Below are 11975 nucleotides of genomic sequence, written 5' to 3'. Positions count from 1 at the left end.
AAAAAATGTATCTGTGATTCTCCTAATGTTCCACTTCAATCAACTAATCCTAACCCTGTTCTCTCAGGTTCCCTCAAGGAGTAACTTCACCCTAGGTTCACCCTAGGTTCCTCTCATCTTCCACTTAGGTTCTCCAAAACTTACATGAACTTACACTATAACCCCAAGGTTTCAATACATTTAAAATTTGACCCTAACATTTAAAAAGGTTTTTAAAAAGTTCTGGATCCACAAAAACACTTGTGATAGCAGCTAAACTTTCCACTAAACTCCATTTAAAATCTGTCACTTTTTAAGATCTACTGTTCAGAATTTTCATTCTCTTTACTTTTAAGTTTTCTTTACTTAACTTTAAATTCACTGAGGCCGGGTTCTAAATGTTGTTCTGTTCTGTGTGTGTAAAGTCTTTGCTTGTCACAAAACAAACCAGTTTTCCATGAACTGACGGCGAGAGACATTAACACACAAAGAGAGGAAGAGGGAGAGAGAGAGAGGCTTCCTTCCAGATGACTTCACCTTAAAAACATGAGAGAGAGAGAGAGAGAGAGAGAGAGAGAGAGAGAGAGCGAACACAAACACTTCCCTTCAGCCCTGTCGTCATGGTAGCAGACTCCTCCCCCTGGGTGTGGTAGAGGGACACTAAAAACTCAGAGAGTTAACCCTTTCAGCTCAGTTAATGAGGTTTTCATCAAATTCTATTATTTTTTTGTTGTACGATTTAGATGAGATAATTCGTTTTTTCATATTTTACTTATTTACTTATTTTTTAAATTTTTTAAATTTTAGTATTTTCAATTTTATTTATCATGAACTGAATCTTAAAATTATATTATATTCAATCTGTATTTATATTTATTTAATTCAGATGTATTATATAGTACATAGTATACAGATGTATTATATAATATATAATTTTAGATTTAGATTTAAAGTTTTACTACAGTTTTTTGCTTTATGGGTTTCTTTCTAATGTATTCTAATAAATACATGTACCTGGATATTCTCACCTATTCAAGGTGTTTTTCATTTTTATTTATTCTATTTCTAAATTACATTTTAGGAGTTGTGTCTTTTATAATGCTTCCTATAACAGTGTGTTTGTTGTTGTCAGTTTGATTATTTGAGTTCAGACTTTTGATTTTGACATTTCTGTATTTTCCACTAATCTGAGGTTGATGGATCAACATTAAACCTTTAAATAAAACTAAACTCTTTACATTGAAAATTTCTTCATCTTCAATAAAGGTGCAGCCTGTCTATATTTATACAGCTCAGTATTTTATCTGTGGCAGTGAAGGAGTTAAAGGCGTGGACGTTTCCATAGTTGGGAAGTTAGACGGAAAGTTTTCCTCTGAGCCAACCAATCACAGATCAGCACACACAGAGAAAGAGAGAGAGAGAGAGAGAGAGAGAGAGAGAGAGAGAGGAGGCGAGGTAGAATCTACATTGTTTTTTTGCAGCAAGGAAAGTCTTTGACAGTTTCGAGTTTTTGGTTCAATAGAGTCATCATGGTGACCACTGAGACCCACCAGAGCCAAGACCTGCTGGTCCCCCCCAAGAACCAGGATCTACAAGACCAGCAGGACCAGCAGAACCAGCTAGAGGAGGACCAGGCCTCCCCCATGTCTACCCTGGCAGGATTCGACCCAGAGAAGATGAATCAGGGTCCTGTCAACGCCATCACGGTCCTTACTCTGCTGGACAAACTGGTCAACATGCTGGATGCCGTGCAGGAAAACCAGCACAAGATGGAGGTGAGAGAGGGCTGGGCCAGTCCAGGACACCAGGTCTGAGTGTGGGACATATTTACAGACATGCCTTCAGTGTCAGGGCTGAAAACCAGAAATTCCTGTCCAAACCAAAACCCACTTAAAAACATCTTGATTGACAGTTTCTCATTATGTTCTGTCTGACTCTTTCTCATGAATCTGATTTTAATCTAAATTTATTCAAACTTCACAATTGTAGCTGCATGTTAAAGAAGCTGTGTGCCACGTTTTTGCTGTGAGTGGATTCCTGACATGTTTTAATATGAGTATTGTAAGCGTCTTTACTGACAGAGATTTAAGTTAGTTTAAACCCTACAGGCGGATTTCATCTCATCTTGCTTTTCATTTGTATTCCTGTGTAAACAAAACATATGTACAGTGGGGTTTAAGATTGACCAGCTGCTCTCTTTCCTCACTTCTCTCTGTCGTGTTTATTTCGACTGTAACTGTCAGTTAAAGGTAGAATATATGATGTCATGCATCAATTTGAAAGTCTCCAGAAACACAAACAGTTTCTTCACTTTGACCTTTTGCTGCATTTTTAAACAAAAGTTTGGCTGAAAAACAAAAATCTGCCTCCAGACAAACTGGAACTACTTCCTGTTTCTATAGTGATGAAGCTTCAACCTAAAATCTGTTTGTAGTTTACAGATCACGTGGTAATGTTAATAACATATTAGATTGGTCATTTATTGTGTTTCAGGTTCACCAGGTCGAGATGGAGGGTGTGGTCAGAGGGATCCAGGCTGATATGACCAAACTGTCCAAGAGTCACAGTCACACCTCAAACACCGTCAGTAAACTGCTGGACAAGAGCCGCAAACTGTCCGTCACCATGAAGGAGGTCAGTAGATCATACCTGTCAATCAAACGAGAGGACTGGAACTGGGAGATATATAAATCTGCCACATTTATTAATTGTTGTTGTCAACAGCCAGGGTTTTTCCTGCATAGAGAATTGGGAGGTGGCCGCCTCCGTCAAATTTCGTGCCACCTCCGCCTCCCGACAAAATTCTAATACTTGTTTTCTCGGTACTCGGTGGATTTGACTCAATACAGGAAGTAATTTGTCCCATATTTTCATTCATGTCATGTCCTCAAAGTGCTGTGAATAATGTAATATCAAGTAAAAACAAACCAGTTGCCACCTTTTTTCACATAAAAGGTGGCAACCCTACAGATGAATATTATCTCTTTTACATCCAAGCACACCCAGCTTCTTGAAAAGTTTCCCTAAATGAACGTTATATCCCATCATGTATGTTTTTTTTTTTTGTAGAAATGTCTCAAATCACAGATTATTTTAAAGAGAGTTCAAGAAGAGGAGCATCACAAGGACAGGTGAAACAGTGCAGAGTGCAGACATCATTAGTTCTTTGCCAGGACTGACAGTAGGCCTAGTTTTCAACCACAAGTGGAAGGTGCCAGTGGAGGAGAGGATCAGAGTGCGAGAGAGGAGTCAAGGCGAGAATACCAAGTCTTTAGGAGTGTATTAACGAGTGTATTAAAGCCCACGTTTACACGATTTTAACATCAGTTTTTATTAATCTTCCAAGATGTTCTGAAAAGCATTGAGTGCCGCAAGGTCATACGGCATAGTACCACCCCTGACAAATTTTCGGTCAGGAAAAACCCAGACGGCCTCTTTGATTGGACTAGTAATGACCTGTCTCTCTGTTTAATGTCACTGCTTTTTATCTTACCTGTCACCTGTCAATCTACCTGATATAACCTCGTGTTTTTATAGGTTCGTGATAAAATGGAGCGTCAGGGTGTCCAGGTGAAGAAGCTGGAAGCAAACCATGCCCACCTGATCAGCAGAAACAACTTCAAAGTCCTCATCTTCCAGGTCAGTGGGACCATATACACTGAAAGCAGGTCAGTGGTTAGGGGTCAGGGGTCAGGTAGAGGCTCACAGTGAAATGTGGAGCAGGACTATCTGTTATTATAGTGTGATGCCTCAATAAGGTCAGAATTCTGCAGCCGAGACATCAGTAAAGTCTCCATTAGTCCATTCTTAAATCTTGGTTCAGGTTAGTCTAATGAAATCGAATGTAATCTACTCTGATCTAATCTAATCTAATCTACTCTACTCTAATATAATGTAATGTTATCTACTCTGATCTAAATAATCTACTCTACTGTAATCTACTCTAATATACCGTAATCTACTCTGATCTAATCTCATCTACTCTACTCTACTCTACTCTACTCTAATCTAATGTAATCAAATCAAATCTGATCTAATCTAATATACTGTAATCTATTGTAATATAATATAATATAATATACTGTAATCTAATCTGATTTGCTCTAATTTGATTTGATCTAATCTAATTTTATCTAATCTAATCTACTCTAATATGGTCTAATCTGATGTAATCTGATTTACTCTAATATAATCTAATCTCATCTCATTTGATCTACTCTACTCTTATCTAATATACTGTAATCTAATATAATATAATCTAAAGACAAACTATATAAAAGTTTATCTGTCTTGACCATCTCAGCTCCTTCTGCTCGTTCTCCAGCTCTTTCAGTCTGTGGCCTTATTTGGTCATAAAATGCTGCAGGAAGTGAACTGGAAAACTTTTATAAAAAACACTCTGAATGGACAGTCATCGCATGGTCTGGTAGTCATGGTAACAGTCAGCATAGAGTAATATACAGTAAGAGTGGGATATCACAGAGTGAGTTTAGGTTTTCTGTTTCTGATGGTGAAACTAAACCTGGTTCTAACCTGAACTTTAAAACTAAGACTGATGCCAACGCCAACATGTCCTCACATAGCTCACAGTGTAGAAATGTCCTCATAGAGCAGAAATGTCCTCACAGTGTAAAACGCATCACTCACACTACAATCACTACAGATAATTGATAATGGCAGGTAACAACAACAAATTATTGGTAATTCCACAGAACTGGTAACTAAACGTCACGTTTTCAGGTGACAGATTTTAACTACTAGTAACTATGCGCACTTCTAGGTGATTAAAGGTAACTATAACTACAGGTGAGAGGAGATTTGTACAGGTCACAACAGGTAACTTTTAGTAAAGTATTGCTGTCTACAGGTAAGTACAGGTGATTGTGGAACAATCTGCTCAGTCAGATGTTCAGTGATGTTTGTAGTAAAACAGTAGTAACTGGGAGTAAATCTGTCCCTGCTGTACAAAGTGTTTATGTCAGTACTGCAGTATCAGTGTGTACATGTGTGTAATATGTGTGTGTGTTGTAGTATCTGCTGACTGTATTTCCGTCTTCTCTCACTGACACTAAACATTCCTGTACCCAGCATTCCTCAGTGCATGAGTTAGTGTGTTACAGTGTGTATTATGTGTTAGATTGGATGTGGTTCTTTCTGCTTTTTAACCCTGTCACGCTTGTTCTCTTTCTCAGCGCAGCGCTCCTGGTCTACATCTTCTTCAGTTTACAGAACAGAGTTCTTCCAACTTTGTTTTAACAGTTTCTCTTTGTTCGTTTGTCTTTCAACATGACAATGACACCATGCACAAAGCCAGGTGGTCCACATATTTTTAGGTTCACATAAAGTTCTCCTTTGGTTCTGCTAAGGTTGCTCTGAAACCCACCAAAGCTTTCTCCAAGAATCCACTGTGGTCCCACAAAGCTTCCTCTAACATTTTCCTATGGCTATCCTAAAGTTCTCCTACTGTTTTAATAACATTCCCCTTTTGTTCCTATATAGTTCCACGAAAAGTCCCACTAATATTCTCCTTGCTTTCCCATGACTCCCCTTACATTCCCCAAATTCCTGTAATGCCCCTCCAAGTTTCCCATAAATATCCTTTGGGTTCCACACAGCTGGCTCTAACATTCCAGTGAGGTTCCCTTAGGGTTCCTCCAAGTTTTCCCTAATATTTCTTAAAGGTTCCTCGAAGATTCTCTCAAGGTCCCAGTGTAATTCCTATAAGGATCCACCAAGTTTTCCCCTTTAGTTCCTCTAAGGTTACATTGAGAATCCATGAAGACCCCCCTGACATTTTTCCTCCTCTAAGGTTGCCCTCAGGTGACATTAAGGTTTACCATAAAAATCCTCTACAGTTCCTCTGTGGTTCCACTAAAGTGGGGTTCTCCCCAAAATGTTCTCTCCCTCAGGAGGAGAACGAGATCCCCTCTAGTGTTTTTGTGAAGGATCCTCCACCATTCCCTCGTGATGAGATTGTGGAAGAAGCTGAGGAAATAGCACCGGGCATTGTTGATGGCAACCGGTCCCAGGAGAGTGGGCTCCATACCATCGACCTATCATCTGATGAGGACGTCGGTCTGGAGGCAGAGCTAGAGGAAGAGGAGACATGGCCTCATGATCTGGAGAACATGGAGAAGTCCAGAGCGGAGAAACTGAAGCGATCTAGTCTGAAGAAGGTCAGAACCATGGCTGAAAAGGTTCAAACAGACAAGTGCTCAGTCAGAGAGACAGGCGTGTAACAGTCTTTCCTTTGCAGGTTGACAGTATAAAGAAGGCGTTCTCCCGGCAGAACATCGAGAAGAAGATGACTAAGATTGGAACAAAGATTGTGTCTGCGGAACAACGAGAGAAGATCAAACAGAAAACCTCAAGCCTGAAAGTTTCACCTTTGACCTTCAGCATCCGGAAGGTACTGAGATTTTTGTCACTGGTTATCCTCCATGAATCTGAATATTAGCAAGTGTTCTAAGGTTCTCCTAATATTTTCTAACATTTTTACTAAGGTATTCCTTAAGTTCCTTTAAGGTTCCCCTAAGGTTCCACTTAATGTCCGAAACATTCCATAACTTCTGAATCCTGTTTGTGTCTTCAGCCTCGCAGCAGCTCGGACTCTCAGCCTGCTGATGTCTCCGCTCAGACCGGGGAGTCAGTCATCACTGAGGCTGAAATCCAGGTGTCCCCACTGAGCGACACTGACCAGGAGGTCCCCTTCACTGAGGTCCATGCCCAGCTGGCCCCAGCTGAGCAGGAGGAGAAACAGGAGGAGGTGAAACAGGAGGTGATAGAGGAGGTGAAGGAGGAGGTGAAGGAGGGTGAGGAGGTGTCAGTTTTAGGGGAGGTGGATTTGTCGGTGGTTTCAGAGGGAGTCAGTCAGGAGTATGCTCTGTCATCCACTCTGCCTCAAGAGGAGAAAGGAGAGGAGAGAGGAGCAGAGGAGGAGAAGGAGGAGGAATCCTAAACACTTGTCAATATTCAATTAAACCCAGATTAATTATCCTCTAAGCTGAGTTCTGATCACTCCAGATCTGAACAGATTCATTTTCTGTTAAATCCTCTTCTTTTATTTATCTGAGAATTAGTTGTTCAGACTGATATGAGGCTACAGCTAGCAGCTGTTAGCTTAGCACAAAGACTGGGAACATGAGGACTAACTCTCAGAGCGGAAAACAAAAGAGGATTTACCTGAATGTGGAACTGTTCCTTTGAAGTTCAGAGCTCAGATTTGTTTTGTGGTTGATATATATTTCTCTTTTATTGATAAACCTCCAGACACACACAGGGTTCGGATATCTGATCATGTGTGCTGACATCATCACATGTAAACCTGAAAACTACATTCTCCAACATTTTATCTTTACAGGAACTGAGGTCAATAACAGGCAGTTTCCTGTTCTGTTACAGTGTTTACACAAAAGTGTTTTATGACGTTGGAGAATTTTATTGTTTAATTCTTCTACTGATCTGAAAACCTAAGAATAAATAAACACTTTAAAGTTGGAGATACATGGTTTTGACAGGACAGTGACTATTTTCATGTTTAACATTCAGTTTCCTTTCTATTTTTATTCTTGTTTTCTGAAACAACAGCTGATTGATATACATGTGATAACTAATAATCAGCTGATCAATCACAAAAATAAAACATTAAAACATTTGAATTAGTGGAACCCAACTGAAGCAGGCTGTCAATCATCCTGATGATGGCCTAAAAAGCACAAACTCAGGGATCATGGAGGAAAACATGGTGCTAAACAGAACCCTGCTACCAAGGTTCCTCTTGGATTTCCCCAAGGTGGTCCCACAAAAGCTCTTCTTTGGTACACCCAACATTTTAGGTTCCTCCAAGTTTCCTCTAACATTCCTCTATGGTTGCAAAAAGGTTCCCCTAAAGTTTCTTTTAAGTAAGATTGCCCAAAGGTTCACTTTAGGTTTCTTTAAGGTCCAGCTGAGGTTCAACTAATGTTCCCCTAACATTCACCTCAAAGTCTCCAAAGTTCTGAAGTTTTCCCTAAAGTTCTACTGAGATCTTCCAACATTCTTCCTAAAGTTCCCCTAAAGCTGCGTTTCCACCACAGGAACTTTCCCCAGGAACCAGGAACCTTTCAAGGAACTATGTGCGTTTTGACCGCAGGAACCAGGGTCTAAATTTTGTTCCGGGTTAATTGATCGAACCCCCAAAAAGTACCTGGTCAGGGGGTAGGACTTTCCAAAGGTTCAGGAACTTTGGGGGTGTGGTCTGCAGTGCTGAACATTTCTGACTAGTTGAGTACTCATTGCATTTTATTTCATTCACAATGTTTAAAAGTCCGCAGGGAGCGAGCGAGTGAGCAAACACATTTTCCACACTATGAAACAGGTCTGGGAGAAGGTAAAAAAACTGAAACAGGACTTCAAAATAATAAAGGATCACAACAACCGGATTGGCTAGGGTTGCCACCCATCACGTATAATATGGGATCGTCCCGTATTTGAAAATAAAATGCTGCGTCATGTATTGAATGAATAAGGGACACAATTTGTCCTGTATTTTCGTCCATGTTATGTCCTCAAAGTGCTGTGAATAATCTAATGTCAAGTAAATATTTTGCATAATCTTCCTGGGACCTTAGGCCATAGTGGAAACTGTGGGCCACAGGAACCTTTTAGTTCCAGGTACTTTTTGGTCAAAACGCAGCTTAAGATTCCCTCAACATTCCACTAAAGTTCCTGTAACGTTCCCCTAATGTTCTCCTGAGGTTCCTGTCATTTTAGTTACTTTGTTACTTTAAATATCTTTAACTGAATATATTAAATATGTTCTCTGATGTTCTGTCTGCTGTCTGAAACATTTTCTCTGATAAACAAATTAAACCAGCTCATAGAAAGTCTAATAATTAGTTTTCATGTACCAACCAATTGATCGATCGATCAGTTTAATCTTCTACCGTCTGTGTGAGTAAATGTTATTTTATTGCCTCTGCTGATCTCTATACTGATCAATAATCAACTTGTTGTTTCTTTAGTTACTTATTAAAAACGCAGAAGTATTAATAACTGTAACAGTGACGGTTAAACTGATCAACACACCGGATCAAACAGATTGATCAGTGAGAGAGTTGACTGGAAACACCATCAGTTACAAACACACTGATCATATTTAAAATCAGCTGTGACATGTTTAAAATAAACTTCAATAAAAATTTCAAACTGTTTGATCAGTTTAACGTTACTGACTTTTTTATCTGAACACAAATAAAAACACTGTGGTGCCAAAAAACATTTCCTTTGACTCACCTGTCCGACTGTTAATCAAACATAAACAGGTGTGTGAAATTCTCTTGAACTCTCCATATAACCAATAAAACCTATGTAACCATGTTTGTGTTTGTTGTCTCTCATTCTAACATCACTTTCACTTCAAAGGAACTGAAGATCTCTGGGTTTGAAATGTCTCAGTTTTATGATGTTTTATAATTAAATTAATTAAATCATCTGTAAATTATTTAATCAGATTACTGCTGAAATTAGTGTGACTATAAGTGCAGCAAAAGCAGTAACAATACAATGTAAAAATAGTCTTCAAGTACTTCAAGTAAAAGTCCTGAAATCAAAACTTCACTTAAGCAAAAGTACAAAAGTAACAAAATGTACTTTAAAAGGAATAAAGGTAAAAGTACTCATCATGAGGATGGACTGTTTTCACACTGTTTTACACAGACTGGATTATTGGCTGCTGTTGTTGTTGTTGTTGTCTACATGTGAGGGTTCGGGTTCGGGTTCTTATTGGTTTTTAATCTGAAGCTTTTTCTATCCTGTTTTTGACAATGATGATTGTCAACATGAACATGATTCAACTCTCTGCACTCTACTCTCTGGTTTCTACTGAAACTCTGCTGTTGACCTTTGACTTCTGTGGGAGGAGGTTCAGCCCGGGAGTGGGGTGTTCTTTTTAATAGCCAATGGGAGAGTCCAGAGGGTGGGGCTTTGAACCAACAGACCAATAGAGAGAGTCAGGGGCGGAGCCTGAGACGTCACTCCACATTCACACAGTTGAGTCCTGTACTGTCTGAGCAGAGCGCTATAACTAAACCTAACCCTACAACTAACTAACTAACTAACTAACTAACTGTAACCCAACAGGTGTTTCCAGTACGACCTGTACTAATAGTACTGCTGCTTCGACAGTAGAGTGTCCTGCCCTTCCTCTTCCTCCTGTTTTATTCTTCCTCTTGTCCTCTTTCTTCTTCTTCTTTTCTGCCTGCACATGGACTCAATAGTGCCCTCCAGCCTCTCTCTGGTCTCAGTCTTGTCTCTATTAGCATGTAGTATCCAGGTGTTAGCTGCCGTCCTGCTAACGCACAGGTATGGTAGGCGGAGCTCTGTGAAGGACAGGTGGATCCTGCTGTGGCTCTACTATGATGTCATTGTCCACTTGACCCTGGTATGACCAATTAGAAACAGTATGATATGTTTTTAATAACCTTCCTCAGTTATTGGTTGATTGTTTTTTGCTGATTATTTATTGTTTGTTTATTTGTTTGTTTCACTGTTTTATTTTATTTATTTATGGATACTTTATGTCTCCATCTTTAGAAGGTCCTTGTTGTTTACATGTCTGTGGTTGTTTGTTGTTTGTTTTCAGGAGGGTCCGTTTGTTTACATGTCTATGGTTGGGACGGTGCAGACATCTGAAGGTCCACTGGCTGAACTCTGTGAGTTCAACTTTCAGCTTCAGATTCCGTTTCTTCATATTTCTACTGCAAAGCTCTGACAACAGACATGTTTGTCTCCACCTGTCTATCTCTCCACCTGTCTGTCTCCACCTGTCTGTCTCTCTGTAGGGAGGGAGTATGGTAAAGCTGACAGTCGTTGGTTAGTTTCTGATCCAGCAATTGTTTCCATAGAGATTCTGACCGTCGTCCTAGACTCTTTGTTAGCAGTCCTGCTGATACACGCAATACTGAGAGACAAGTACTACAGGTACTACTACAAGTACTAATACAAGTACTACAAGTACTACAGGTACTACAGGTAATACTACAGGTACTAGGTACAAGTGAGAGTGTAGATAGTATAACATGATAACTTTCATGTATTTCACAGACACTTTTTGCAGATCACTCTGAGCGTGTGCGAGCTGTACGGTGGCTGGATGACCTTCTGTCCTGATTGGCTGATTGGCAGTCCTCACCTGAACACATCCAATGGTCTCTATCTGTGGGTCTACCTGGTCTTCTTTAATGGAGTCTGGGTCCTGGTCCCAGTCCTGCTGCTGGTCCAGTCCTGGTTCTCTCTGAGGAGCCTGCATGTGCTCAGAACGGACCATGACATAAATATAGCCAAGAAGATGATGTAGAGACGACTTATCACATGACCACTGATCCCATGAACATTTAAAGGTTCATTCGACACATTTTAGCTCTCAGCTGTTGACTGTGATCAGTTATCAATCTGCTGCATCGATTATTGAACAGAAAATGAAGAGATGTGATTTTTTTGCTTCAGATTAAAACCTCTTGGAAAAAAATTCCTACTGTTGTTTTTAATTTGATCAATTATTGGTTCTGTGGATCACACAGACCGCCAGAGTCCATGTGACTCTCCTGTTCAGGTCTCAGTCTGGTTCTTCAGTCAGTTGGTCTCGGTCTGGTCATCAGACCTGATGCTGAGTCCAGATCAGGCAGAAACCAGGATCTGAACAGGTTCACTACAGTCCTTTACGTGATTATCAATAATCATCTTTATTGACACTCAAACATGTTTATTGATTTTATTGATGTTTTTCTTTTAAATCAGATGTTTTACTTTCTCAGTTTCATTAATTGTAAATGATAAATGTTGAAATTGTTTTAGTTTTAATAGTGCCCCCCCCCTCAACTCTTCTTGATCAGTTTGTTGACAGACATGAACGCCTGTTGGAGGCCAAGTCCCTTCAGAGCACTGCAGGCCTGAATCTCCCATGACCGCTCAGTGTAACTGGGGAGATCCAGGTGGTTTGAGATCTGGGTGGGGGTGGG

General features: G+C 39.9%; 3 protein-coding genes across 3 annotated transcripts in view; 2 read left to right on the top strand and 1 right to left on the bottom strand.

Annotated features, from left to right (window-relative positions):
- Nucleotides 1–1408: 1408 nt before the first annotated feature.
- On the top strand, nucleotides 1409–9336 carry cavin2b (caveolae associated protein 2b). Its single transcript, XM_023426116.2, has 6 exons — nucleotides 1409–1754; nucleotides 2473–2613; nucleotides 3517–3618; nucleotides 5889–6155; nucleotides 6236–6388; nucleotides 6572–9336. The coding sequence occupies exons 1-6, from the start codon at nucleotides 1509–1511 to the stop codon at nucleotides 6935–6937; spliced, it is 1275 nt and encodes a 424-aa protein (XP_023281884.1). The 5' UTR covers nucleotides 1409–1508; the 3' UTR covers nucleotides 6938–9336.
- Nucleotides 9337–9985: 649 nt separating this feature from the next.
- On the top strand, nucleotides 9986–11457 carry ebpl (EBP like). Its single transcript, XM_023426120.2, has 4 exons — nucleotides 9986–10399; nucleotides 10601–10670; nucleotides 10800–10938; nucleotides 11062–11457. Exons 1-4 carry the CDS (start codon nucleotides 10223–10225, stop codon nucleotides 11312–11314), a joined length of 639 nt encoding a protein of 212 aa, XP_023281888.1. The 5' UTR covers nucleotides 9986–10222; the 3' UTR covers nucleotides 11315–11457.
- Nucleotides 11458–11714: 257 nt separating this feature from the next.
- Nucleotides 11715–11975, bottom strand: part of arl11 (ADP-ribosylation factor-like 11) — a 2444-nt gene continuing 2183 nt past the window's right edge. The window contains exon 5 of the mRNA XM_023426143.2: nucleotides 11715–11960. Coding sequence (XP_023281911.1) covers nucleotides 11832–11960 — 129 coding nt within the window. The 3' untranslated portion in view covers nucleotides 11715–11831. The remainder of the gene's footprint in view (nucleotides 11961–11975) is intronic.

This window comes from Seriola lalandi, unplaced genomic scaffold (assembly GCF_002814215.2).
Source record: "Seriola lalandi dorsalis isolate HSWRI2012SDOR001 ecotype SW California unplaced genomic scaffold, Sedor1 jcf7180002054813, whole genome shotgun sequence".
In the NCBI taxonomy this organism is placed as follows: Eukaryota; Metazoa; Chordata; class Actinopteri; order Carangiformes; family Carangidae; genus Seriola; species Seriola lalandi.
Note: the sequence above shows the minus strand (reverse complement) of the source record. Positions and strands in the feature narration are given on the sequence as shown.

Coding starts and splice junctions, on each gene's coding strand:
- ebpl (XM_023426120.2), top strand. CDS start 10,223: ATGGACTCAATAGTGCCCTCCAGCCTCTCTCTGGTCTCAGTCTTGTCT. Junction 10,671..10,799: donor AGGTCCACTGGCTGAACTCT/GTGAGTTCAACT, acceptor GTCTCTCTGTAG/GGAGGGAGTATGGTAAAGCT. Junction 10,939..11,061: donor CTGAGAGACAAGTACTACAG/GTACTACTACAA, acceptor TGTATTTCACAG/ACACTTTTTGCAGATCACTC.
- cavin2b (XM_023426116.2), top strand. CDS start 1,509: ATGGTGACCACTGAGACCCACCAGAGCCAAGACCTGCTGGTCCCCCCC. Junction 1,755..2,472: donor AAAACCAGCACAAGATGGAG/GTGAGAGAGGGC, acceptor ATTGTGTTTCAG/GTTCACCAGGTCGAGATGGA. Junction 6,156..6,235: donor AGCGATCTAGTCTGAAGAAG/GTCAGAACCATG, acceptor TTTCCTTTGCAG/GTTGACAGTATAAAGAAGGC.